The sequence below is a fragment of the Panicum virgatum genome, chromosome 5K (assembly GCF_016808335.1).
Source record: "Panicum virgatum strain AP13 chromosome 5K, P.virgatum_v5, whole genome shotgun sequence".
NCBI lineage: Eukaryota > Viridiplantae > Streptophyta > Magnoliopsida > Poales > Poaceae > Panicum > Panicum virgatum.
This window is the reverse complement of record NC_053140.1, coordinates 13,068,448-13,091,678: the sequence shown is the minus strand read 5'-3', so window position 1 is coordinate 13,091,678 and position 23,231 is coordinate 13,068,448. Positions and strand designations below refer to the sequence as shown.

General features: G+C 48.0%; 4 protein-coding genes across 5 annotated transcripts; 1 reads left to right on the top strand and 3 right to left on the bottom strand.

Moving 5' to 3' along the window:
- Positions 1 to 8,355: 8,355 nt before the first annotated feature.
- On the bottom strand, positions 8,356 to 9,391 carry LOC120706449. The gene is made up of 2 exons (XM_039991106.1): positions 8,743 to 9,391; positions 8,356 to 8,550 (listed from the first exon to the last, which is right to left on the bottom strand). Exon 1 carries the CDS (start codon positions 9,365 to 9,367, stop codon positions 8,807 to 8,809), a length of 561 nt encoding a protein of 186 aa, XP_039847040.1. The 5' UTR covers positions 9,368 to 9,391; the 3' UTR covers positions 8,356 to 8,550; positions 8,743 to 8,806.
- A 2,247-nt stretch (positions 9,392 to 11,638) lies between these two features.
- Positions 11,639 to 15,267, top strand: LOC120706448 (ADP-ribosylation factor 2-like). The gene is made up of 7 exons (XM_039991105.1): positions 11,639 to 11,798; positions 12,513 to 12,670; positions 13,299 to 13,369; positions 13,543 to 13,662; positions 14,515 to 14,633; positions 14,744 to 14,825; positions 14,974 to 15,267. The coding sequence occupies exons 2-7, from the start codon at positions 12,523 to 12,525 to the stop codon at positions 14,977 to 14,979; spliced, it is 546 nt and encodes a 181-aa protein (XP_039847039.1). The 5' UTR covers positions 11,639 to 11,798; positions 12,513 to 12,522; the 3' UTR covers positions 14,980 to 15,267.
- A 504-nt stretch (positions 15,268 to 15,771) lies between these two features.
- Positions 15,772 to 17,395, bottom strand: LOC120706447 (geranylgeranyl diphosphate reductase, chloroplastic-like). The gene has a single exon (XM_039991104.1). The coding sequence runs from the start codon at positions 17,269 to 17,271 to the stop codon at positions 15,937 to 15,939; it is 1,335 nt and encodes a 444-aa protein (XP_039847038.1). The 5' UTR covers positions 17,272 to 17,395; the 3' UTR covers positions 15,772 to 15,936.
- Positions 17,396 to 19,417: 2,022 nt separating this feature from the next.
- On the bottom strand, positions 19,418 to 22,752 carry LOC120706445 (pre-mRNA-splicing factor SPF27 homolog). 2 transcript variants are annotated; one of them, XM_039991102.1, is made up of 7 exons: positions 22,353 to 22,752; positions 21,358 to 21,533; positions 20,613 to 20,696; positions 20,257 to 20,326; positions 20,040 to 20,173; positions 19,909 to 19,971; positions 19,418 to 19,829 (listed from the first exon to the last, which is right to left on the bottom strand). In XM_039991102.1, the coding sequence occupies exons 1-6, from the start codon at positions 22,605 to 22,607 to the stop codon at positions 19,923 to 19,925; spliced, it is 768 nt and encodes a 255-aa protein (XP_039847036.1). In that variant the 5' UTR covers positions 22,608 to 22,752; the 3' UTR covers positions 19,418 to 19,829; positions 19,909 to 19,922. The 2 variants fall into 2 exon arrangements, with proteins under 2 accessions (XP_039847036.1, XP_039847037.1); XM_039991103.1 differs by having other exon boundaries at positions 19,418 to 19,710; positions 22,353 to 22,694.
- Positions 22,753 to 23,231: the final 479 nt, after the last annotated feature.

The window sequence follows — 23,231 nt, the reverse complement described above, 5'->3', positions numbered from 1 at the left end:
AGTTGTTGCCTGCCATTGACAGATGCGGGAGGCCTATCTGACCCATAGCGCATTGCTGTTGTTTTTTTTTTATCAATGCTCAATTGCTCATGCTTCCTGCTGAACTATTCAACTCTTTGTGTGTATCCCACTGCACCTGAACTCTGTTTGATACTTTAAAGCTGAAGCTCTTTGGAATATGTGTTGCTTGAGTTCTTTCCTAAAATATGTATTGCATCTATCTATCATACAAAGTTACATCTATGTTGTTGGTTTTTCTTCATGCATAGTTCTCTTGCTTATTGAGCGCGTATTACGAATTGAGCATATCTCAGCCGGTAAGATCGCTTATAAACAAAAATCTGACCACCCGAATTTGAATCTCTTATACGTATGTGTATGTAAGTGTATGTTTCTAGACTGTCTTTTAAAAAAATAGAGAAATGAGCGAAGCTATTAAACATAAATTTTCAACATCTGTTATAAGGCAAGCAAAAGGAAAAGGCTACAAGCACATGTCTTGAGTCCAAGATCAAACCTAGGCGAAAGGAGTCATTAGATTTTATTGTCGAAATAATAATAATATTTCGGCAATAATATCATTATTATTTTGGCAATAAAATTTAATGACTCGAAGCTCAACATTAATAACAGATTAATCAAAATCTATAATAGATTAATAGCTCCTAACCAAACTGTCTTTATAAAAGGCAGATATATTCTAGAAAGTGTTGTAGCAGCTCATGAGATTATTCATGAGATTGCTAAAAGAGGTACTTCAGGTATTGTCTTGAAGCTAGATTATGAAAAAGCCTATGACAAAATAGATTGGAGTTTCCTTGAAGAAACTTTATCTACTAGAGGTTTTTCTGTTAGATGGATAAGGAGAGTTACCAGAGGGGGCTCAATATGTGTGAGAATTAATGACCAGAATAGTAATTACTTTGCCGCTGGTAAAGGCCTCAGACAGGGTGATCCTCTATCTCCTCTCCTTTTTAATTTAGTGGCTGATGTTTTCACCAAAATGCTTATTAAAGCTGCTGGGCATGGCATCATCCAAGGGCTCCTCCCAGAGGTGCAAGAGGGAGGAATTGTTAGTCTGCAATATGCTGACGACACACTCCTCTCCCTCAAAAATGACACTAATAATCAAGCCAGGCATTTTAAATACCTGCTCTTGTTTTGAACAACTGTCTGGCTTAGTTATTAACTATGATAAATGTGATCTCCTGACCTTAGGCATGACATAAGAGGAAAGCAACAACTTTTCAAGGTTGTTTTGCTGCGCCATTGGTTCCTTTCCTGTAAAATACTTAGGGGTCCCTCTCCACTTTACTAGGCTGAGGAGAGAGGACATCCAACCTGTGGTCGATAAACTTGTTAAGAGGATTGTAGGGTGGAAAGGTAAACTGCTCTCAAGTGCTGGCAAGCTTACCTTACTAAAATCTTGCCTAGCTAGTATTCCTACCTACCTCCTTTCTGTTATTAAGTTCCCTAGGTGGGCCATTGAGAACCTTAACTCTCAGATGGTTAATTTCCTTTGGCATGATGTTGATGGTAAACATAAATACTACTTATCAAATTGGCATAGTTTTGCACAATTAAAGAACATTGGGTTGGGGGATTCCTGGCATTGGCAATATGAACCTATGTCTGCTAGCTTCCTGGATCAACAGGCACCACCTTAGTGATGAGGTGATTTGGGAAAAAAATCATTGACTACAAATATAATAGAAATCCTAATGTGTTTCGTAACCTAGAAATTTCATCTTCTCCTTTTTGGAAAGGCATCCTTTGGGCTTATAAAGCATCATAGGTGAGGATTAGGTGGAAAATAGGTAATGACAAGTCTTTGAGATTTTGGGAAGATTGGTGGTTTGGCAACTGCGGTCTAGCCACACAGTTTTGGGATCTCTACATCATTGCTGACCAACAAAATGTCGATGTGGCTGATGTATGGGATAGCTCTGACCTAAAGCTGTCCTTTAGGAGAGGTGTCAATGAAAATCAAATGCAAGAGTGGCTGAATTTAGTTGATATAGCAGAATCTATTTCCTATACTGAGGATTGTGACGCCATTATTTGGGCCTTTGATTCTAGCAGTAAGTTTACTGTGCAAGGCATGTATATAAAACTGTCAGCTTTAGAGGCATTTAGCCTGTTTACACTCCTGTGGTTTGGAACTTACGGATTCCACCTAGGATTCACATCTTTTTTTGGCTCCTGAGTAATAACAAAACTCTCACGAGAACTAACTTGGCTAAAAGAAAAATCTTGGAGGACATTTCTTGTTTATTCTGTGCTGAAGATGAATCAGTTCACCACTTGTTCTTTGGTTGCTGTGTGGCTACCTTAATGTGGAAGCACCTATGTCGGTACCCCAGGACTGGGGTACCCCTTCTTGCTGTATCTAGGCAAGAGCCTTGTAGTTATCCTTGACTACGTCCAAACAGCCGGACCCCTGTGGTCCGGAGTCCTGATCTCTCGGCGACAGTTCCGGACCTGCCTCACGGCTGGGAAAGGTCCGGGAACGACGCGTGTCCCGGAAGAGGCGGGCAGCCCAAACAGCCGGGGCTCCGGACCTCCCGAGGGGTTCGGACCCCCGCGGAAGTCCCGGACCCCTCATAGGGTCCCGGACCCCTTGTATGGTAACCGGACCACTCGCTAAGGGAAGAAGTCGACGTCCTGCCTCGGGGTGGTCCGGAGCAACACGTGTCTACAAGCACAACTTTTCAAGGCCGCTTGGTCTCCATACTAAGCCTCACCCACCACTGCATTTATTGTGGTAGGTAGACACCCGCATTGATGCGGTGGAAGCCAAGGCGATTCTTTGACCAGGAGGCACTATTGATCGCGTGTTACCAAGATAGTGGAGCCGCAGGCGCCGCCCACGCCGCGCCTGCCAAGTCTGCCATAACAGATGGATACGACGGCTCGGCTTCACCCATTATGACGCCTACATAATAGCCTCCACAGGCTACGCCGCAAGCTACGCTCCCCCAACGGACACCTTAGTGACGGGACAAGAGAAGACCACTGTAGCGCTAGCAGAGCGTATCGGAGGAAAGATCCGTAACCACTGTACCCATCTGAATATTCTGCGTAGTATGCTGCGCAGTCGCGTTGGGCCCACCTGTCGGGGCCCCAACGTCCTATGTATCCGCCCCCTTGGTCTATAAAAGGGGGCGCCCGCTAGAAGGAAGACTGAAGCTGGGTGAGAGCTAAGGCCCGGCAGAGGATAGATTCATACACAACAGAGATCAAAACTTCTCCCAGTGGACGTAGGGTATTACGCTCCGGCGGCCCGAACCACTTTAGATCGTGTGTTCTTGTGTGCACGCCTCAGAACTAGATCAGCCCAATCGCCTAGTACCTCCCCGAGTACTCCCTCTCTGGGAATAGGCGGGTGCGCTCCGCCACCCGGCTGTGGGTACCCTAGAAATCCCACGACATTTGGCGCCGTCCGTGGGGAGGAACAGGCGCTGGCTGGATCTTCAGGCTTCTGGGGCCGTGTTCATCCTCTGCAACGACGAACAAGAAGATGAAGGAAGGCAGGGCGTCACCCATGCCGCATGCTGTGGCACTGGGGCGCTAGCGCCCTCGGTGCGACGGTGCACGGCAGCTGCGCCTGCTGTGCGTCGCCACTGTGACGCCTCAGAGCCAGCACGGTGGTGCGCGGGGGCGACGCCTGTCGCGTGCCGCCCCGCGCCATCCCGGTGTCGGCTCAAGGTTTTCTCTCAAGCAACGGCCATCCTTCCCCTCCGGCGGCATGACGTCGGCTCAAGGCTTCCTCTCAACATGGAGCCCGGAGCCGACGGCTATCTCGGAGGAAGTTGGCCGTGTCGTCCTACCGTCGCCAGCACCGGAGATCCGCCTCAGCGTAGCTCAGTGCTGCTGCAGACAAGGCCCCGTCACCAGGCGCGGGGACCCCTGGCGCTAGCACCAAGGACAAGCCGGTGAACGACCGCACCTCTCCGCGCTCCACGTCCGGTCCATCTGCTGCGCAAGGGCGTCTGGTTTCCATCGGCAGACGACGACGGCGGTAGGAGGGCCTCTCCCACTCAAAGCCAAAGAATTTGTCTCATGCTACCTAAGCATATGACAGCTCTTAGGCAAGGAGTGGCCCCCCGAGCTCCCGAGGTGATACTGGATGATGCAATTCAGGCACATCTAGGGCGCCGTCGCCTCTGACGACTATGAAGAATTTAGGAGTGGCCGTACCACTTCCAACCGAAGAAGAACACGCTGTATAGCATGCAGCCGTAGGTTACTTCTAAGAAAAGATTAAGAGAGTCCTCCTTTGTAATAACGTGGCGCCTATGTGTGTGTCCAGAGCGGTCAAGGTCTGACCTTGTAAACCCGTCCTCTGGCCCTATCACACAAACAGGCAAAAAGGGTCCGGAGCGGTGGAGGTCCGACCTCGTAATCCCGACCTCTGATGTATACCGTGATAACCACACTAATAAAGGAGAGTTATTTTCTTAGTCTTGTCTCGCCACCACTCTAATTACATTCATTCGTTCTGATTGGCTATTTCTTGGTTAACCGTCTCTTCCCCCCAAACAGAGTCTTTTCTTTTGTTGGCGATCCAAGTTAAGTTGCCGGCTTGAAGTCAGGTGAGGACGCCCCTTCTAGCTGGAAGGCAGTCCGGACCCCTAAGGACCTGCTCTGGAGAAGTGGTACTCGTATCCTGGGGTAGAGGAGCTCCGCGTAGCTTAGCCTGGTAATGTACCCTAAGCTTACGTACTTCACTACCTTATTACAAGTACTCTAGTATCCAAGACTGCTGTCTTTAGAGGTCCCGGGCTCCCTTCTAGTATAAGGCTTGGTTTCTTGCACCTTACTGTGAGGTCCGGTGACATTTTCCTTTGGTTCGTCAGCAATGATCCAAGTCCACTCCGGTGGCCCGCTCCGGCAGAGACCGCTCGCCACGGTCGACTCATCAAGTCCACTCCGGTGGCCCGCTTCGGCGGAGACCGCTCGCCACGGTCGCCTCAAGTCCACTCCGGTGGCCCGCTCCGGCGGAGACCGCTCGCCACGGTCGCCTCAAGTCCACTCCGGTGGCCCGCTCCGGCGGAGACCGCTCGCCACGGTCGCCTCAAGTCCACTCCGGTGGCCCGCTCCGGCGGAGACCGCTCGCCACGGTCGACTCATCAAGTCCACTCCGGTGGCCCGCTCCGGCGGAGACCGCTCGCCACGGTCGCATCAAGTCCACTCCGGTGGCCCGCTCCGGCGGAGACCGCTCGCCACGGTCGCCTCAAGTCCACTCCGGTGGCCCGCTCCGGCGGAGACCGCTCGCCACGGTCGCCTCAAGTCCACTCCGGTGGCCCGCTCCGGCGGAGACCGCTCGCCACGGTCGCCAAGAGCCAGGTCCAGGAGGTGGTGTTGCTCCCTGAGCGGTCCGAGGTCTGTGTAGCCGCTTAGCTTGGTTCCGTACCCTAAGCCTACACCTTCATCGCCCTGCGGAGAGCACTCTAGAGCCTGAACCTGGCAACCGGTGTACCGGCCTCAGGGGTCCGGAGCACCCGCTCTTTGTATGAGCACACCAGCGTAATCAGGTTACGTAGAAACACATCACGAAAGTGGCCCCACCCGCGGGTTCGTACCTCTCCCGAGGTGGGCCCGGGGGCCACTGTCGGTACCCTAGGACTGGGGTACCCCTTCTTGCTGTATCTAGGCAAGAGCCTTGTAGTTATCCTTGACTACGTCCAAACAGCCGGACCCCTGTGGTCCGGAGTCCTGATCTCTCGGCGACGGTTCCGGACCTGCCTCACGGCTGGGAAAGGTCCGGGAACGACGCGTGTCCCGGAAGAGGCGGGCAGCCCAAACAGCCGGGGCTCCGGACCTCTCGAGGGGTTCGGACGCCCGCGGAAGTCCCGGACCTCTCATAGGGTCCCGGACCCCTTGTATGGTAACCGGACCACTCGCTAAGGGAAGAAGTCGACGTCCTGCCTCGGGGTGGTCCGGAGCGACACGTGTCTACAAGCACGACTTTTCAAGGCCGCTTGGTCTCCATACTAAGCCTCACCCACCACTGCATTTATTGTGGTAGGTGGACACCCGCATTGATGCGGTGGAAGCCAAGGCGATTCTTTGACCAGGAGGCACTATTGATCGTGTGTTACCAAGATAGTGGAGCCGCAGGCGCCGCCCACGCCGCGCCTGCCAAGTCTGCCATAACAGATGGATACGACGGCTCGGCTTCACCCATTATGACGCCTACATAATAGCCTCCACAGGCTACGCCGCAAGCTACGCTCCCCCAACGGACACCTTGGTGACGGGACAAGAGAAGACCACTGTAGCGCTAGCAGAGCGTATCGGAGGAAAGATCCGTAACCACTGTACCCATCTGAATACTCTGCGTAGTATGCTGCGCAGTCGCGTTGGGCCCACCTGTCGGGGCCCCAACGTTCTATGTATCCGCCCCCTTGGTCTATAAAAGGGGGCGCCCGCTAGAAGGAAGACTGAAGCTGGGTGAGAGCTAAGGCCCGGCAGAGGATAGATTCATACACAACAGAGATCAAAACTTCTCCCAGTGGACGTAGGGTATTACGCTCCGGCGGCCCGAACCACTTTAGATCGTGTGTTCTTGTGTGCACGCCTCAGAACTAGATCAGCCCAATCGCCTAGTACCTCCCCGAGTACTCCCTCTCTGGGAATAGGCGGGTGCGCTCCGCCACCCGGCTGTGGGTACCCTAGAAATCCCACGACAACCTATATGACATCTTTAATATTCAGATTGGTGTAAATTTTTAATCTATTGCTCGTTGGTGGATAAGTAATAAGAAAAACAGTGTACTTAACATGTGTGGTGCTTGCATTACTATGGTGCATTTGGAAACTAAGAAACGATATGTGTTTTCAGAGGAAGAGTTGGAGAGACGAGAAGGTACTACTGAACAAGTTGGCGCGGACGTTGGAGTCTTGGCTACCGTTGTGCAAGGAGGAAAGTGTGGAGAAACTGAACTGGGTGATCAGATCATTGAAGACCAAAAGCCAACAACCTCTACAGCTGGCCGCAATCTCTCCAGAGAGGGGGACTTCTACACAGTCAATATTGGTTCCGCGGTCATCAGAGTTAGGAATATCCATTACAGTCTCTAGCCGCACTTCTGATGGTGGGAGAGGAACTTGAGTCAGCACCTTTAGATGCTTTGCCTGTTTCTGAGTTTGTTTAGCGCGCCGCGTTTAGAGTACGCTTTAAACTCGAAGCTTGAATCTGTGAACTTTGTGCTTTGTTTCTCCGAAATAAAGTGGGGGATCTTTTTCTCTAAAAAATTAAATTTTATTGCCATTAGATTCTATTACTTTAAAAACGGGAACCATTTTTTTCAAACACACATGGCCTACCTCTGTGAAGCATAGAGCATCTCTAAGAATTTGGCATCTCAGTTTGTCATACTTCTTTTTTTGTAAATGAAGGAAAAACAGTCTCCAACAATTTGGCAACCAACTTGGCATTTTTGAGAAGTTGACAAATTCTATCCTTTCGACGTGCATACATGCACGCGCGGAAACAACTTGGCATCGCGATCTCTGGCGGCGCCGCCACTCTCGGCGCTCGTGCGAAGCCGTCGGGCTCCTTCTCGCGTGGCTCAGCGATTGTTTCCCGTGCCTCCTCTCCTCGCCGGCGTGAGGCACCCAGTGCGTGGCATCACCGACGCCGGCGTCTCCGCTCTCATCCACGGCTGCCCGGATGCCAGTCCTGCTGGTACTAGTACTAGATTATACCTTGTGGATTTTTTTTACCAAATCCAAAATAGCAAATTATTGAAGAAGGGTTATTTTTTTGCTTGGTATATAGTTTTAGGAGTTGGTAAATCATAAGATTTGCCAAGTAAAATTTGGCAAACTCTTACAGATGCTCTTAGAAGAGATTGGGGTATAAATATGAACAACAATCCTATATGGGAGACTCAAATCCAAACATACGAGCCTCACTGCAACTTTCAACAGTTCTATTCTAGTAATCTTATTCGGATATTATATCATTGATAGCTCATGTTTTTTTACGAAACAGACGTTCACTGCATACGCACTTACTCCTATCCTAATTCTGGGCCAGGAGATTTTAAGATGACACAATTACTGCAGGTAGGGCTGGAAAAAAAAAGCCCGTTAAGCTGGCTCGGTGGCTCGTTTCAAAATTGCTCCGATTACGTTCGTTTTTTTTAAAATAAAGATGAGTTGATTTGAAACAAAAGTCAATTTTGGCAGGCTCGGCTCGGCTCGGCTCGTTATGCTCGATTTGAAGTTGAATATCAAACAACACAGAAGACTATAATAAATACGAATATATTGATTTCGAATAAAGCTCGAAAAAAGTCGAGGCTCGGCTCGATTCCAGCCCTAACTGCAGGTAACTCGGACCCCTATGAGCACATTCGATATATTGAACAGTGGATCTTAAGACCCTATGAGCACATTCGAGATATTGAACTGTGGATCTTAAAATTGGCAAAATTATAACAATTGGTGTCTTGCCATTAACACACACCAGAGGCATAGCTCCCCATCACGCTGACAATGGAGTAGAATCCCCCTCTCCCACTTGTGTTCTAGGTGGTCAGAGCTTGAACTGGAAGTCGGAAAATCGTCCTAGCGTTCGACGGCTGAAGAAGAAAGACGAATGTCGTTTTGGACCGGGGGCTAGAACCATGTTGACGACCCAATTTGCTTTTGGCCCGTTGCAGCATGCTAGCACCTGAAGTGACGCTCGGTCTGTTCGTGCTCTTTCCAACGATCGACCCCTTAACTATCGACGCAGGTCTGTGAGCTTCTTTCCCCTTCTCGACCTTTCCTCCCTTCCATAGTAAAAAGGGCGTCAGGAGGGCGATTGAGAATCCGGCGTCGATTCCGTTGCCACCTGCTTGCCTCTAGTGGCCGTTTCGGCGCCGGAGGTGGACGGGAGACGCGGGATCGATGGACGTTGTATATACCCTTTCCTATAGTATCTCCAGCCGGGTTTGGAAAATAAAACCCCTATATTCGATTTTAGAAGCCGGCCTGCAAGAAATGAGGGCTCAAAATGAGCCTCAACTCCAGCCGGGCCTGCAAATAAGGCCATATTCCTCTCGACGATGCTCCTCCGACAGTGGCCGTCCTCCCAGATGCACCGGAGCAGGATGCGCATGGCGGCCAGCCTCTCGTTCAGCACCTGCTCAACTCCCAGGCTCGCGGCCACGCTCCGGATGAACCTCTCCGACAGGAGCGCGGACCTCGGCACCGGCGCCATGGAGCTGTCCCTGTCCCTGTCCGTGCCGCCGCCACCCTCCTCGGCGAGGACCTGGCTGAGGAGGATCACCGACGCGGCCTTGGGGTTGATGCCCATCCTGAGCGGGTCCTCGTCGCCGCGGCGGATGGTGGACACGAGCGCCTTCGCCATGTTAATCTCGACGAGCTGCTCCGGCGTGGGCGTGAGGAGGCAGATGAGCACCATGGCCTCCACCAGGTCCTTGACGAGGGCCACCAGGCAGTCGACGTTGGAGTCGACTCTGGTGAGCGTCTGCACGACGGCGGCGTCCCGGGAGGCGAGCTCGGCGAGGAGGAAGACGACGACCTGCAGCACTTGGGTGCTGACTGAGTTGAAGAGGATCGAGACGAAGCCGTTGATGACGGCGGGCCTGGCGAGCGCGGCGAGGACGGCCTGCTTGACGCCGGCCTCCCGCCAGAGGCGCTCGATCTTGAGCACCGACTTCTCGGACTTGGCCAGCTCCTCGGACGTGCAGAGGCAGGACAAGGTGGCGCGGAGCTCGCCGACGGCGGTCTCGAGGATGGCCTGTGCGATGACGCTGGTGGGCGAGGGCGCGTTATGGTTGGCGTTGGTGTCCGGGGACAGAGAGCTGCTGCTGGTCTTGAAGGGCGGTGCGGGGCTGTCGGCATCCATGGTGGTCCTGGTGGCGCGGGGGTGTCGGGGAAGAAGAAGGGATGGGAGGGACGGGAGGCTGGATTGGACCCTCCTATTCCTAGGGATTTGGGGTGCTAATTTGAGAGCCCATTTAGAGCCTTGCTGGAGTTTATTTTCTCCATAAACTCTCAAATTTTAGAGTAGGAGCCCAAATGAGAGCCTGGGCTGGAGATGCTCTTAGCTTAGTTTTGTGTAGATTAGGGTTAGATATCCCAAGTTTATCTGGCGTGGTGGATGTTGAGGGTGGATGGGATTTGGAGGTAATCGATGGCCGCGTGGTGTATGATTACAACATCTTCTGCGGGAGGTTCGTCACCGGTGATATTTTTTCTTGGAGTTCTTCTGCATAGATGTTCGAACCTTCTGTGCTTTTCATTGTGTTGTTGAATATGCTCATGCTGCCAACGGTGATGCCAATCTCGAAGCCCACGACAAATCTGCTGATGTTAAGCTTGGTTGGAATACTGGTGATGAATTCACCAAAGCTTTTGTCCCTCCAAGGCGGATATGGTGGTTGCACCATTAGCTTCTTTGTGAGGTTAGTAGTCCACCTGCTCTTGGTTGGGGGTCGGTGTTCTTGGTTCTCTTTTGTGGGATTGTTGTATAGTGATCGGAGACTGTTGGAAATGTGTCTGGCGTCTGTTTTCGGTATTGATGGGGATTGCTCGTGGCGTTCAACGATCCAACTGCGCATTGTGCTATTGATGGGCTTGAAATTTGAAGTCTTTTTGTCGAATCGGAAGTCGGCTGGAAGCGTCTTTCTAGATCTCCTTCCTGGAGGGAGATGGAGGAGAACCAGGATGCAGCAGCGATGGTCGGAGACGGCGAAGAGCACCGGCTACTTCTCCTGTGGACTTATGTGTATTTTTTCTTTCTTCAAGGAGTACCCGGTCAGGGTTTGGATGTAAAAGTACTATATCAATAAAGTCCAACCTTTTTCTAAAAAGAAAAAAGAAAAACTATCGACGCTGTCGCTGCGAGCACCCAACCAGGTAGAAACGCATCCGTGCTTGTTGTTCGTTCTTGTTAGTAGTTCTTACTACTAACTCTTTTGCTTGTTAATTTCGCTTGTGCTACTAGACGAATGAGAAGGCGTTTTGATTACTATTGTTATTTGTGGTGAAAATCTACCTCACCTAAAAATCTAAGCCAGCTACCCCACTGACAGACACATCACTTGCTACATCATTTATTAGCTGAATAATCCGGTTAAACGAGCATAGCATGTTCCGCCTAATGCCAAGCCAACGTAGGTTAAAAAAGTAGATGGTATACGACATTAACAAATGGATACATGACTACAGTTTTTGTAAACATTCAAACTTAGGTCAGTCTTAAAGAGAGTTTTATGAAGGATTTTATAATATTACATATCATTAATTTTGCTGTCAGAAAAGAGAATGATATAGTTTTATGGGATATGAGAAGAATTTCATCATCATAAAGTTAATCTGGCGCTCATAAAACATAAGACGGACACCGGCCTAAATATTATTTCATTCCGAACTTTCGCAGAACTCACCAAATTTTGCCAAACTTCACCTTTTTGTCTGTCAGTCTCTATGCGGGTGCTTACACGTGTAAACATTCATATTATACGACTTTCTTTCCAGGAAAAGAGCTCGCGAAGCGTCGGTTGCACGTTGGAGCTTCAAACGAGGAGCGCACGCCCACCCTCTCCTGGACCCGTCGCACGTGCACCGGGGACTACCAGCGCGCCAACACCCCTGCAGCCCCTCGTAGACCGGGTCCAGGCCCCGCCCCGCCAACCCTGCCCTCGCCCACCTCTTGAAGCCCGGAGGCGCCCCCCGCATCGGGCCACTCGTTTCATTTTCTTCGCCACGCCCGAAGCCGAGGAGGAGAGGGTAGGGGAGCAGCGGGATCGCGCGCGCCCGAGATCTCCCGGAAGGTTGGTGCGCCTGCCGAAATCCCCTTCTCTCTTGCATCCCCCAGATCTCGTTGCGATTTTGGTTCCTAGGGGCAATGCGGAGGAGGGAGGGATCTCGCCGCCGGTCTTCCGCTGGTTTCAGATCTGTCGTAGAATTGGGGCGCAGATCTGTGTTTCTGGCCTGTTGCGAGCGCGTTGAATTCTGCTCTTGGTGCTGTCGCGTTGGTCCTTGCCGCTGTTGACGCCATTGGCCCTCGGATCTCGGGGTAGCGGTTCCGTGTGCTCTGTTGTTTCGAGCTGCATCGTTCGGTTTGATCCACTGTGCTCCCGGAGGGGAAATGGTGTTGCATTCTGATCTGTCGTGTAGATCTATCAGCATGGTATAGGTTTGTGCATGTTGCATGCTTGGCGCGTTCTGGGGTCGTGCCTCGTGTGTGATCCTTTTTTTCGGTGATCTGTTCCTGGTGTGGGCTGAGGCGATCACATTGCTCGTGATCTGTTGGTAACTTGTTGGCATTCATCCTTTACTATTTGCATAAGATCTCAATTCGTTTGAGTGAATTGCTATTGGCCCAATTGTTATGCCGAACACATTTGTTCGAGAGCACAAGCTTTGATCTGGCGCCTATCCGTGCTTAGTTTTCCATCGGTTGATTTTTTTTTTCCTTAGGGTTGATGCCCAGCACATTTGCCTCCTGCGTCATGCTGATCATTGTTGATTGATGACTTCCACAGTTGTGGCAACATGGGGCTCACCTTCACGAAGCTCTTCAGCCGCCTCTTCTCCAAGAAGGAGATGAGGATCCTCATGGTCGGTCTCGATGCAGCTGGTAAGACCACCATCCTCTACAAGCTGAAGCTCGGGGAGATCGTCACCACCATTCCCACAATCGGTGAGAACCTATCCTTTACTCTTTTTGGGGGTGGCCTAGGTGGATCATTTATGAAGTATGTAGTGGTTACGGGGAGCTCCATTTTTTTTTAAAATCGAAGGGACATGGGAAATGGATATATAGTGGTCTGTGAAGGCCTCTCTGACTTAAAATAATAATGTAAACTAGAGCTGGAATCTTATATTTGTTAGTCAGGGGGTAATGACAAGGGACAGACCGTGGATCACAGAACTAAACATCATTTTTTATACTTATTGCTTGCCACATGCTTGTTGTTTTCAAAGTAGCTATCATAAGCTGAACACTATTTACAACTCATTTGTCCATATGTTCATGCCAATGGTGTTAAGCTTTGTCCCACTTGTTTTATTGTTGAGTGCTCTTACTTCTTGCATTGGCTTACAAATGTAGTAGATGGTTGTTTGTATCATAGTCTAGTTAGATGATGCAACCTACTAAATTTGGAAAAGAACGGATTAAGACACCTTATTCTTGTATCCATCTTCCTAATTTCTTTGGTTTGACCTGTCAGCACCGTGAAGATCAGATTTCCGTGTATTTTCAGTAATACTTAACACGAGCAAGAGTAATGAACATTATATCTCTGTTTTTTTTCTTTGATGTGAAGGGTTCAATGTGGAGACTGTCGAATACAAGAACATTAGCTTTACTGTCTGGGATGTCGGGGGTCAGGACAAGGTACATGATTTACTGGACAATGCCTCTCTCCCTTGAATAAAGTGACCTATCTGCACTAGTTGTTATTGCAGTGACATGCCATTAAGATTGTCAAATTCATCTGGGAATACATCCAAGTATGCTCAGCGTTTGAGACACCATTAAATCGTAACGTTTAATTGTCCAAACTACAGATCAGACCACTGTGGAGGCACTACTTCCAGAACACACAAGGTCTTATCTTTGTCGTTGATAGCAATGACAGAGATCGTGTTGTTGAGGCAAGGGATGAGCTCCACAGGATGCTGAATGAGGTAAGTTATATATAAATAGTTGCATTCATGTTTTTTGTTATCAGTTGCATGGTCGATCATGTGCAGACATCTCAAATTTTCTTGGACAATGGCAGTAAAATTTTGTTGGAGTGTTCTCCTCAAGCTATGTTCAAAATGCCACCTTAGTCTATTAAGTATAATTAATTCTAGAGTAGCAATATGCATGATCACTGACTTCTACACGCAAAAGTTACATAATGGATTTGAGTTGCGTGCAGTACGGGCATCCTCTCTAGAATCAAGATGGTAAACAATTACGTAGTACGGAGTACCACAACAAAGAATTTAAATTACTCGATCTGAATGGTGGGAAACACTAAACATTTTGTTCTACTGGAGATATTACCTATAGTTTCATAATCATTTGCTAACACCGAAGTTTGCGACACCTAACTGATTTAAGGGCTAGTGTACATATTGAACTCCATATATCTAACATCTGCAGATATTTGGATTGTCATATTAGGTGTTAGAAGCTTAGGACCTAACAATGAAATTGTTTTGATATCTTCAATCTGACATACTTGTGTGTATGGGAAGTAATTTTGAAAGAAACAAATGCAAAGCTGTGATTTGTTCTTTAGAATAAAGTATTTCCTAGGCGACTAGTAGGGAAAAATAGTTATTCTTATATGGCTTATGAGTTTGTCGGTATGCTCATTTAAGAGTACTCATTCCATGGCTTAATTATCCTTCTAGGTTCTTGTATTTTGCAATTACACTTGGACTATGCTGCATGCATCAACAATCTATTTGAATAATTACTGTAAGAAAAAGAGTTATTATTTTGTTGGGATAAGCTTTGAGTGTTCATCCACATGGCATTTGCAGGATGAGTTGAGGGATGCTGTCTTACTCGTTTTTGCTAACAAGCAAGATCTGCCAAATGCAATGAATGCTGCTGAGATAACAGATAAGCTTGGTCTCCATTCCCTGCGCCAACGCCACTGGTAAGATATTGTTTAATAGATAAGTAGTGATATTTTTGGTGATGGGTCCTCTCTACACTAATTTGATCTGTGGCTTTGCCTAACCTGCTGAACTTCATTGTCACCTGTAGGTATATCCAGAGCACCTGTGCTACCACAGGAGAAGGTTTGTACGAGGGTCTGGACTGGCTCTCCAACAACATTGCAAACAAGGTACCTATTTCTTTTCCTTGTGGCATTACCACACTTCTTTGTGAAAGCATTGTAGTTTAATCTGCACTCACGATCATGAAAAAGATCAGACCATTTTTGTGAAGCGGCATGGTATACTGATATCCTTATTTATTCCTGATGAATGCAGGCCTGATTGTACAATTCTGCGGTTTCATGGATTACATGTCGATTGCATCTTCCGCAGAAACAGACCCATGGGTCATTTTGACCTTGAGACTTCAGACTTCATTATTATTTCGTTAGAATGTTTGTCAAGTATTGTATTTCTTTGCTAGGCTTTTCAGAGCTGGTTTTCTGTTACATTGTGTGATTATACTCTCTAAAATCCTGTTCGGATATCAAGACACTGTAATTGGCCATTGGCACTAGATCGTATACTGAGTAATGCAGTTTATTTCAATGTATTTGTTATTGTGCAGTATTGACGTACCTGTACGTTGTATTTGCCTACAAGCGTATCACGTCCCACACTGGTCCGTTGGTGCTTTGAGTAACTCCAATAGATTGATCTTCCTCTTTCCCTTTTCTCACTATATAGGAAAATTCCCTTTCTTAATTTCAATATATATGAAAGAAGTGCTCCAGCAGATTGATTTTTTCCCCTTTCTACCTTTTTATTGGGGATTGGAGAGAAATTATTGGGGATTGAGAAAAAATAAAAGAGAAAGGGAGATGAAAAATCAATCTGCTAAAGTATGTTTTTTCAACATCAATCCTCTATATTGAGAAAAAGTGGAAATGAGAAAGGAAAAGATCAATTTGTTGGAGTTGCTCTTACATTCCAATTAAACTAGAGTGGAGGGATTTGAGTCACTCATTCGCTTCAGATTCTTGACCAAAATAGCTATCGTCACATAATTTACGAAGAAACTGAATTGATTCCGGTGAAATTCATGTGTTCTGAATCCGTGAGTACTACAGCAAGTTAGCAAAAGATTCATGTTATGCTTGGAAAAAGGAGAAATCTGGACTTTTTCCAATTATAAATGTATTCAGAAATCCATTGTAGCGCCAATTGGATACAGCCACATTATTCAGCACACACAGTGTAGGGACTAGGGACGCTCAGCTCGCTCTAGAGATCCTCGCTCTAGGCTTGGCCCTCGAGCCGCCGCAGGCGCTCCACCTCCCTGCCGATGACGCCGCATCGCACCATGCTGCCCACCGTCCGCCACAGCAGCCGGAGGTCGCCCCACGGCTCGCCGGGCACCATCCGCTTGTACAGGTAGCTCTCGAACGTGCGCCGCTGCACGTACTCGTCGGCGCACATCTCCACCAGCGCCTCGCGCCCGGCGTTCCCGCCGTAGAACACGCGCTGCAGCAGGTCCAGGAACCGGAACATGAGCAGGAACTCGTCGTCCCACCGCCGGAGGTACCCGCGCCTCAGCCCGGCCTCCGTCACGGCGCCCGTGCGCGCCCACTCCTCCGCCATGGCCTGCCCGCACAGCCGACCCGACTTGGCGGCGAAGTAGATGCCCTCGCCGGAGCAACGCGTGACGTACCCCGCCGCGTCGCCGACCAGGGCCACGCGCCCCACCACGCGGCGCGGGCGCGGGTGCTCCGGGATCGGGTGCGCCTCCACCTTGACCACGCGGCCGCCGGCAATCTTGGGCCCGGCGCGCGCGCGGATGCCCGACTGGAGGCGCTTGATCTCCGGCTTGGCGGCGACAGTGCCGGTCCCGACGGCGACGTGGTCGCACTTGGGGAACACCCAGCCGTAGAAGTCCGGGGACACGTCCCCGCCCACGTACATCTCGGCGAGGTCGTCGTAGTACGCCATGGCGGCGTCGGGGAGCCGGATGCGCTCCTGGAACGCGATGGCCGTCGAGTAGCCCCCGGCGCCCACCTCGCGCGCCACGCGGCTGTTGGCGCCGTCAGCGCCCACGACGGCGTCCACCTCCAGCACGCCCCGGCCCTGCCCCTGCCCCTCCGCCTCCGCGGAGGAGATGTAGTGGACGCGGTAGGGGTCGGCGGGCCCCGCGGGGAGCGACAGCGAGGTGACGAGGCCCGGGACGAGCTCCGCCCCGGCGCCGACCGCGCGGCGGCGGAGGAAGGAGTCGAGCACCTCGCGGCGGAGCATGGGGATGTGCGCCCCGGGGGCCAGCGCGCGGGAGAAGTCGGCGGCGAGGTTGGACGGGGAGACCACGCGCATCCGGGTCACGCGGCGGTCCACGAGGTCCCGCGGGATGGCGAACTCGTCCAGCATGCACAGCGGGATGGCGCCGCCGCAGGGCTTGGCGCCCGCGGGGCTGCGCTCGAGGAGGAACGTCCGGGCGCCCGACGAGGCCAGCGCCTCCGCCGCCGAGGCGCCCGCGGGACCGCCACCCACCACGGCCACGCGGAGCGGGCGTCCCGGCGCGGACGAGGAGGAGGCGGAGCAGGAGATGGCGAAGCGCGCTGGGGAGTGGCAGCTGGCGGCGGCCATGGTTACGGTGGTTTGGGCGAATCGGGTAGAGATTTCCTTCCTTCACTTCGAGTGGAGCACTAGTTTAGAGCTTCAGCTTGGAATTGGAGTGGAGTGGCGGGGCGCTCCAGTGACACTGTCGGGACAGGGGACGAGCTGGCCGTGGCCAGGTGCGAAGGATTCGCAAATCCAATCCCGCGAGCGTCCGTTAGAGCTAACTCCAACGTATTGATCTTTTTTTCTCTTTTTTTACCATATAAAGAAATTTATTTTCTCAATTTCAACATATATAAAAGAAGTGTTCCAGCAGATTGATTTTCCCTCTTTCTATATAGAAAGAGAGATGCGATATCTTCTCTTTTTATTGGGGATTGAAGAGAAATTATTGGGGATTGAGAAAAAATAAAGGAGAAAAAAAGATAGAAAATCAATCTGCTAGAGTGAATTTTTTCAACATCAATTTTTTATATTGAGAAAAAATAAAAAAAGAAAAGGGGAAGATGAGTTGCTCTTAGCGAGCTTCGCGGCGATCGATCCGACCGCGTGGCCCTACAACTGCTTTTTCCTTCCGTTTTTCTTTTTCCGCACGAAGCACATCTTTTCCCTCAAATCCAATTACAGTCGGGTGGTGATAGGTTTTTATAAGACGCAAACTGTGTGCGTAGGTATGCTTTTATCATCTAGTTGGAACCCATATGCTCATACCAGTTGCATACGTGATGTGCCTAGTATCAATTACTTTCTTTTTTTTCTCTTTCTTTCTAATTTTTTCCTTTACATTGTACGACACCTAGTATTCTCTTTCTCTTTCTTTGTTTTTTGTCCTTTTTTGTTTACCTTCTTTTACCTTGTGTTTCGAAGATGTTCTTATGACAAATATTTCATACAAATTATGATAAAAAGTTATATCGAAAAGTTGTATTTTTTACACACGCACGGCGAACTTATGCATCAAAGTTGTGTGAGAAATTTTCTGATAACATTTACATAGAAGTTATGTTCAAATTTGAGTAAAAGTTATGGGTAAATGTTATGAGTAAAAGTTGGCTGAAAGAGTTATAAGTAAAAGTTGTAGGTGTCGTGAAAGTTATGTCAAAAAATTATTCTATAAAAATTTGATTGGAAAAATTATGAGTAAAAGTTATGCATATTAGAGAAGGTGTGCTGAGAAATTATCATCTGCACATACATGTCTGTAATCGAGCGCTCGTAACACTCCTGGCGGGCGCGCACCGATTAGCAGAGCCAAGCCGGAGTGGTTAACAAAAGATCTGCAACAATTAGCAGCGGTCAAGTTGACAAGCTTGAAACCACGATGGCGCAGGTGCACTTCTCCGGCACGGCACCGAAAGAAAACAACAATGGTCTGTCTGTACGTGCACGGGCAATCAAGCTAGTTTCCGTCCACGCCCGCGGAGTGCGGCTGTCCAAATTACCAGGCGCGCGCGGCGCGCGGTAGAATAAAGTTATTGATGGGAGTACGCCTTGATTACTAGAAATTGAAAGAAAAGGCTGTCAGAAAATCGCTCGCTATCACCGGTCCTGGCGAGCGCTCGCGAATTGGCTGCCTCCCGAAGGATTCGGCCTGTTAACTTTGGCGTACCTGTGCAAGTTGGTATATAAATTTTCACTGTGTTCTGGTGGCTACTCCACCAGCCAGCTAGCAATAATTTTCCCTCACAACAAACCAGCATTAGCCACCAGCCGCAGCCAGCAGAACAGAGTATTTAAATAACTAGGAGGTCCAAAATAGCACACTTATATAAATAATTAGGATTCCTACATGCATTTGAAAGGAAACGAAATAGTAGTAGCAGTTTGAGATTGAATTGCAGCTCATAGGACTAGAGCAAATTGACTATAAACCACGATGTCAGGAGCTCGAAGAGTCAAACAATCAACCCATTTCTAGCGAGATGCAATTAACACTTTACAAATCGGAAGTTGATACATCTTATAGGATGCAAAAGCACGGTAAGTCTTCACAGTCCCTTGTGCCGCTTTGTTGGCTGATCGTTAAGATGCTAGCCGATCTGAACAAAATCTAAGTTCCATTGCTACTGCAAGTAACCATGCATACGTAATAAAAAAACATGCATAGGAAGCATAAGCATCATCCAAGCCCATCTGTTATGCGTCACCGTTCACGCAGATTTCATAGCAGGGATAGCAGAAATGAACGATCACTCCCCTGAGAAGACCTCCAACAATCTCGCATTAGATATGTTTTAGAAACAAGCAAAACTTAGGCAGAAGACTTCAGGTAAAACAAAACCCGAACTACAAGTTTAAGCCACAAAAAGTCGACAAACTTTTGCAATCGAAATAGACACTGTGTTACTCAGACCACAGGTTAGGGCACTCCACTGGACAACAGATACAAAAAATTAGACTCTTCCTCCGAGGAATTTTCAGCAGCACAGATCGTCAGATCCCCTTCAAGTGATGAATCGCTAGGCACTGTCCACAAACATGTTTTCAACGTCAAACAGCCTGGTGGAATCGATAACTGTAAGTCACGTAAGCACAATGGCTAATCTCATTGAAGTGCCATAGCTTCTTCCTTGCCACATATGTATCTGTAGACAGCATCACTTTTAAACATAATAAAGGCAATAGCTGTGTCATGGCGTCTGGATGGCAAGTAAATAACATCACCTCAAATCATGAGCTCATGATGGTTGTGAATTGATTCCAGTGTTGTCTTCCATGGGCATTCCCCTGTTAAGAAGTATTTTGTCACTACTCATCTGGAGGGAGGGACTGAGGGAGGGATGGAGTGCACTTACAATTCTTTTGCTTCAAGTTTAAGCTGATCAATCTGGTTCTGCAGGTCAACACAAGCAGCCTGAATAGCTATGTTTTTTTGACACAGCTCCTGCCATTCCATTGTCAGGGCATGAAGCTGGCCTCCAGTGTGTTGCTGATAAAAAAAATAGATTATGAGCTGAATGTGAAGTCTGATCATGATTCAAGTCCCAAATAAGGAGAGCAATTGATTATTACCTGGTGGAACTTCCTCTCACGATTGACAGTCTCTATCTTTTCATTGTATTCTACAGCCGTCTTTTGCATCCTGCATATAAGACAGTACATCAATGTATCAAAACCCTGTACACTATATTCCACCTATTTACAGTCATAGTGACTGGCAATGTTTGCAACCTAAAATATGGACTGCTTCACTGGATTTCTAAGCTGGCACTACCGATGACATAGCACACAAGTGATACAAACACAGATTTTTTTCCCGCCTCCAATACTGATAGTACAAGCCATAAACCAAACAAAGTTTTATATGAAATACAAAGAAAATAAAGGCACAACACTTTCAAAGAACTCGTGGAAATACGATAGCTTACCTAGACAGAACTGATTCCATTTGTCGGTTCTGCAGCTTCCAAACCTCAACACCATATTTCAGCATAAGCTCAAGATTCTCTATCCTGCAATACTAGCTCTGTTTCAAAACAGATAAAAGTTTGTTTGGCAATAAAGTAATCATTATTCCCTCTGTCCACGTTTATAAGACATGAAGGTTTAGGGATTTGAGCTTACTGCTTAGAATACTTTTAGTAAAACTAACAGTATATAGGTTTAATGACCCAAACAAGGTACAAATAGTAGATACTTAGGTTTATAACCATATGGTTATTGTTTTTTAGCTATCACTTATTGACCATGTATTTAAAGAAGTGAATGGTTAAAATTCAATTCTAGAGATCCTACCAAGTCAAAATGTGAGTTATAGGAACCATCAAAGAGAATACTAAATACCAAGCTAGGGATAAAGTTCATTAGTTCAGTATGCTGTGGTTACCTGTTAGCACCTGTGTTTATGCATTTTTTGTGGAAAAAAAAACAACGGTAATATTCTGACTACAGCAAACCAAGACTCAAGTGTGATTATGGCAGCTTATCAGTATGTGCTTTAGAGTTCAGAAGAACCTCTCACATAACACTACACAATACTCAATACAACAGTCATATTCATAGCTTGAAATGTTACAGAAAAGCTTTCCTTAGTTCCTGAGAGGCACATATGGCTGTAAATGGGAATCTACTATAGAATATGAATGATGCCCCAAAAGTAATAATCAGCCTTACCTTGTAATTTGATGCTGCAACTGGCTCTGTGCATTCCGTAGAGCCTGCCTCCAGGCAGCAACATCATTCCTCTTGTTCATTGGAGGCGGCTCCAAACCATAGCGAGACATATCTAACATGAAAGGAGGTTTGCCAGCCCTAACTCGTTCATACTCTTTAGCAAGCATAGGATGATTCTGAAACAGAAGTGACAGCATACTTTATGCTAACAGCATCATTCATGGAATTTTAAATATCCAAAACTTGCAAATATCTTAGTACACATCACCGTTTGATATGGCATAATAATAATTAAATTTAAGTACAGTACAGATATCTAAGGAAGTAGAATAAATGAAAAACAATAGATAGTAGCTTCACAAGGTCAAATTTTAATAGCAGTGCTCATTAAACAGCATAAAATATTTTTTGTTAGAAACTTAAAGATCGAACTAGGAAAATTTCCAGGTCATGTTCTTTAATTTGAATAATAAAATGTGGCTCCTTTTCTGGGCCACAAGTAGACATCCAACAAGAAAACCTTGATCTGTACAAGATTTCCACCTTTAGTAATTAATGGCAGACTACCCAAACATGATACCCCAGCTTAAAATGCAATATTACAGAAATGAACCACAACAACTGTGTTATGTGTTATACACATTACATACACAATTTAAATAGTTTAAAAGTTATAAAACGTAAAGGAGTTATCAACTAAAACTTCTATTTCGTATAGAACCGTTCTAACATTTCTACAATGCAAAGATACATTTATCCAGCAAAGTTAGCTAACTTTTTTGACCTCTACAACTACAAACCCTAGCTCCCGCTCGTTTCCTCCATAGAACCCTAAACGCAGATCGCACCTGCCAGCAGCCCAAAAAACTTCAAGCCGATGCTAAGTCCCTAACGTAAAATCACTGCCCGTCGCGTCGCAAAACAAAGGTATGGAATCGAGCTACTTGGCTGCTTGAGACATCCAACAAAAATTGAAGGAGCTTAGAAATCTGTACCTCAAATCCGACGGTGGGGACTGGGGGCAGGTCCCGGAGGAAGTCGGCGGGCTTGCGCTGCCCGCGCCGCATCTCCTCCTCGACGAGGCGGTCGACCTCCCGCTTCACCGCCGGGTCGCCGTAGTCGCCGTCGATGTAGGGCAGCGCGTCGACGGCCTCCGCGTCCGGCGGCGAGCGCCACGGCGCCAGCGCGGGGTCCGACGGTGGCGGGGCCTCCAGCATGAGCACCTCCCTCGTCGCCGACGACGAGGCCATCGCGGCGGCCGCGGAGGCGCGGGCGAGACAGAGAGAGTGGGGGAAGGTGTAGCGCCGGCGCGGAGGAGGAAGAGGAGGGAAGCGGCGGAGGCGGAAGTGGGCTGGAGTTGGAACTATGGAAGAAGCGCGGCTGCGCGCGGGGCGTGGGCCGTTTACAGTTTTCTGGGCTGCAGCCCGGTTCCAGTCGTGATGGAGAATCGGAGATGAGCAGGTGACGTCACATCACATATTCGGATATCAATTCGAAGGTGAGATGTCAACTTAATATAAAATTAATTAAATATGTTGTAATTAGGGCTCTATATAAATTTAGTAAGTATAATTAATATACAATTAGTATATAGTTACCGTAACTATTACTGATCAAATTATGAACTAATTAGATTTAATAGATTAAGTATAATTAATATACAATTAGTATGTAGTTACTGTAACAATTACTAATCAAATTATGAACTAATTAGATTTAATAGATTCGTCTCGTGATTAAGTCACGACTTATGAAATTAGTTTTATAATAAGTCTATATTTTGTACTCCTAATTGGTGTGTAAACTTGCGATTTAACGGAACTCATGACTTAAACTGAGAAAAAAACAAATGAGACCTTAGATTAGGCAAGATG

Coding starts and splice junctions, on each gene's coding strand:
- LOC120706447 (XM_039991104.1), bottom strand. CDS start 17,271: ATGGCCGCCGCCAGCTGCCACTCCCCAGCGCGCTTCGCCATCTCCTGC.
- LOC120706448 (XM_039991105.1), top strand. CDS start 12,523: ATGGGGCTCACCTTCACGAAGCTCTTCAGCCGCCTCTTCTCCAAGAAG. Junction 13,370..13,542: donor ATGTCGGGGGTCAGGACAAG/GTACATGATTTA, acceptor TCCAAACTACAG/ATCAGACCACTGTGGAGGCA. Junction 14,634..14,743: donor TCCCTGCGCCAACGCCACTG/GTAAGATATTGT, acceptor TGTCACCTGTAG/GTATATCCAGAGCACCTGTG.
- LOC120706445 (XM_039991102.1), bottom strand. CDS start 22,607: ATGGCCTCGTCGTCGGCGACGAGGGAGGTGCTCATGCTGGAGGCCCCG. Junction 20,697..21,357: donor TTGCAGCATCAAATTACAAG/GTAAGGCTGATT, acceptor CTAGTATTGCAG/GATAGAGAATCTTGAGCTTA. Junction 19,972..20,039: donor AAACTTGAAGCAAAAGAATT/GTAAGTGCACTC, acceptor ACTTCTTAACAG/GGGAATGCCCATGGAAGACA.
- LOC120706449 (XM_039991106.1), bottom strand. CDS start 9,367: ATGGCGAAGGCGCTCGTGTCCACCATCCGCCGCGGCGACGAGGACCCG.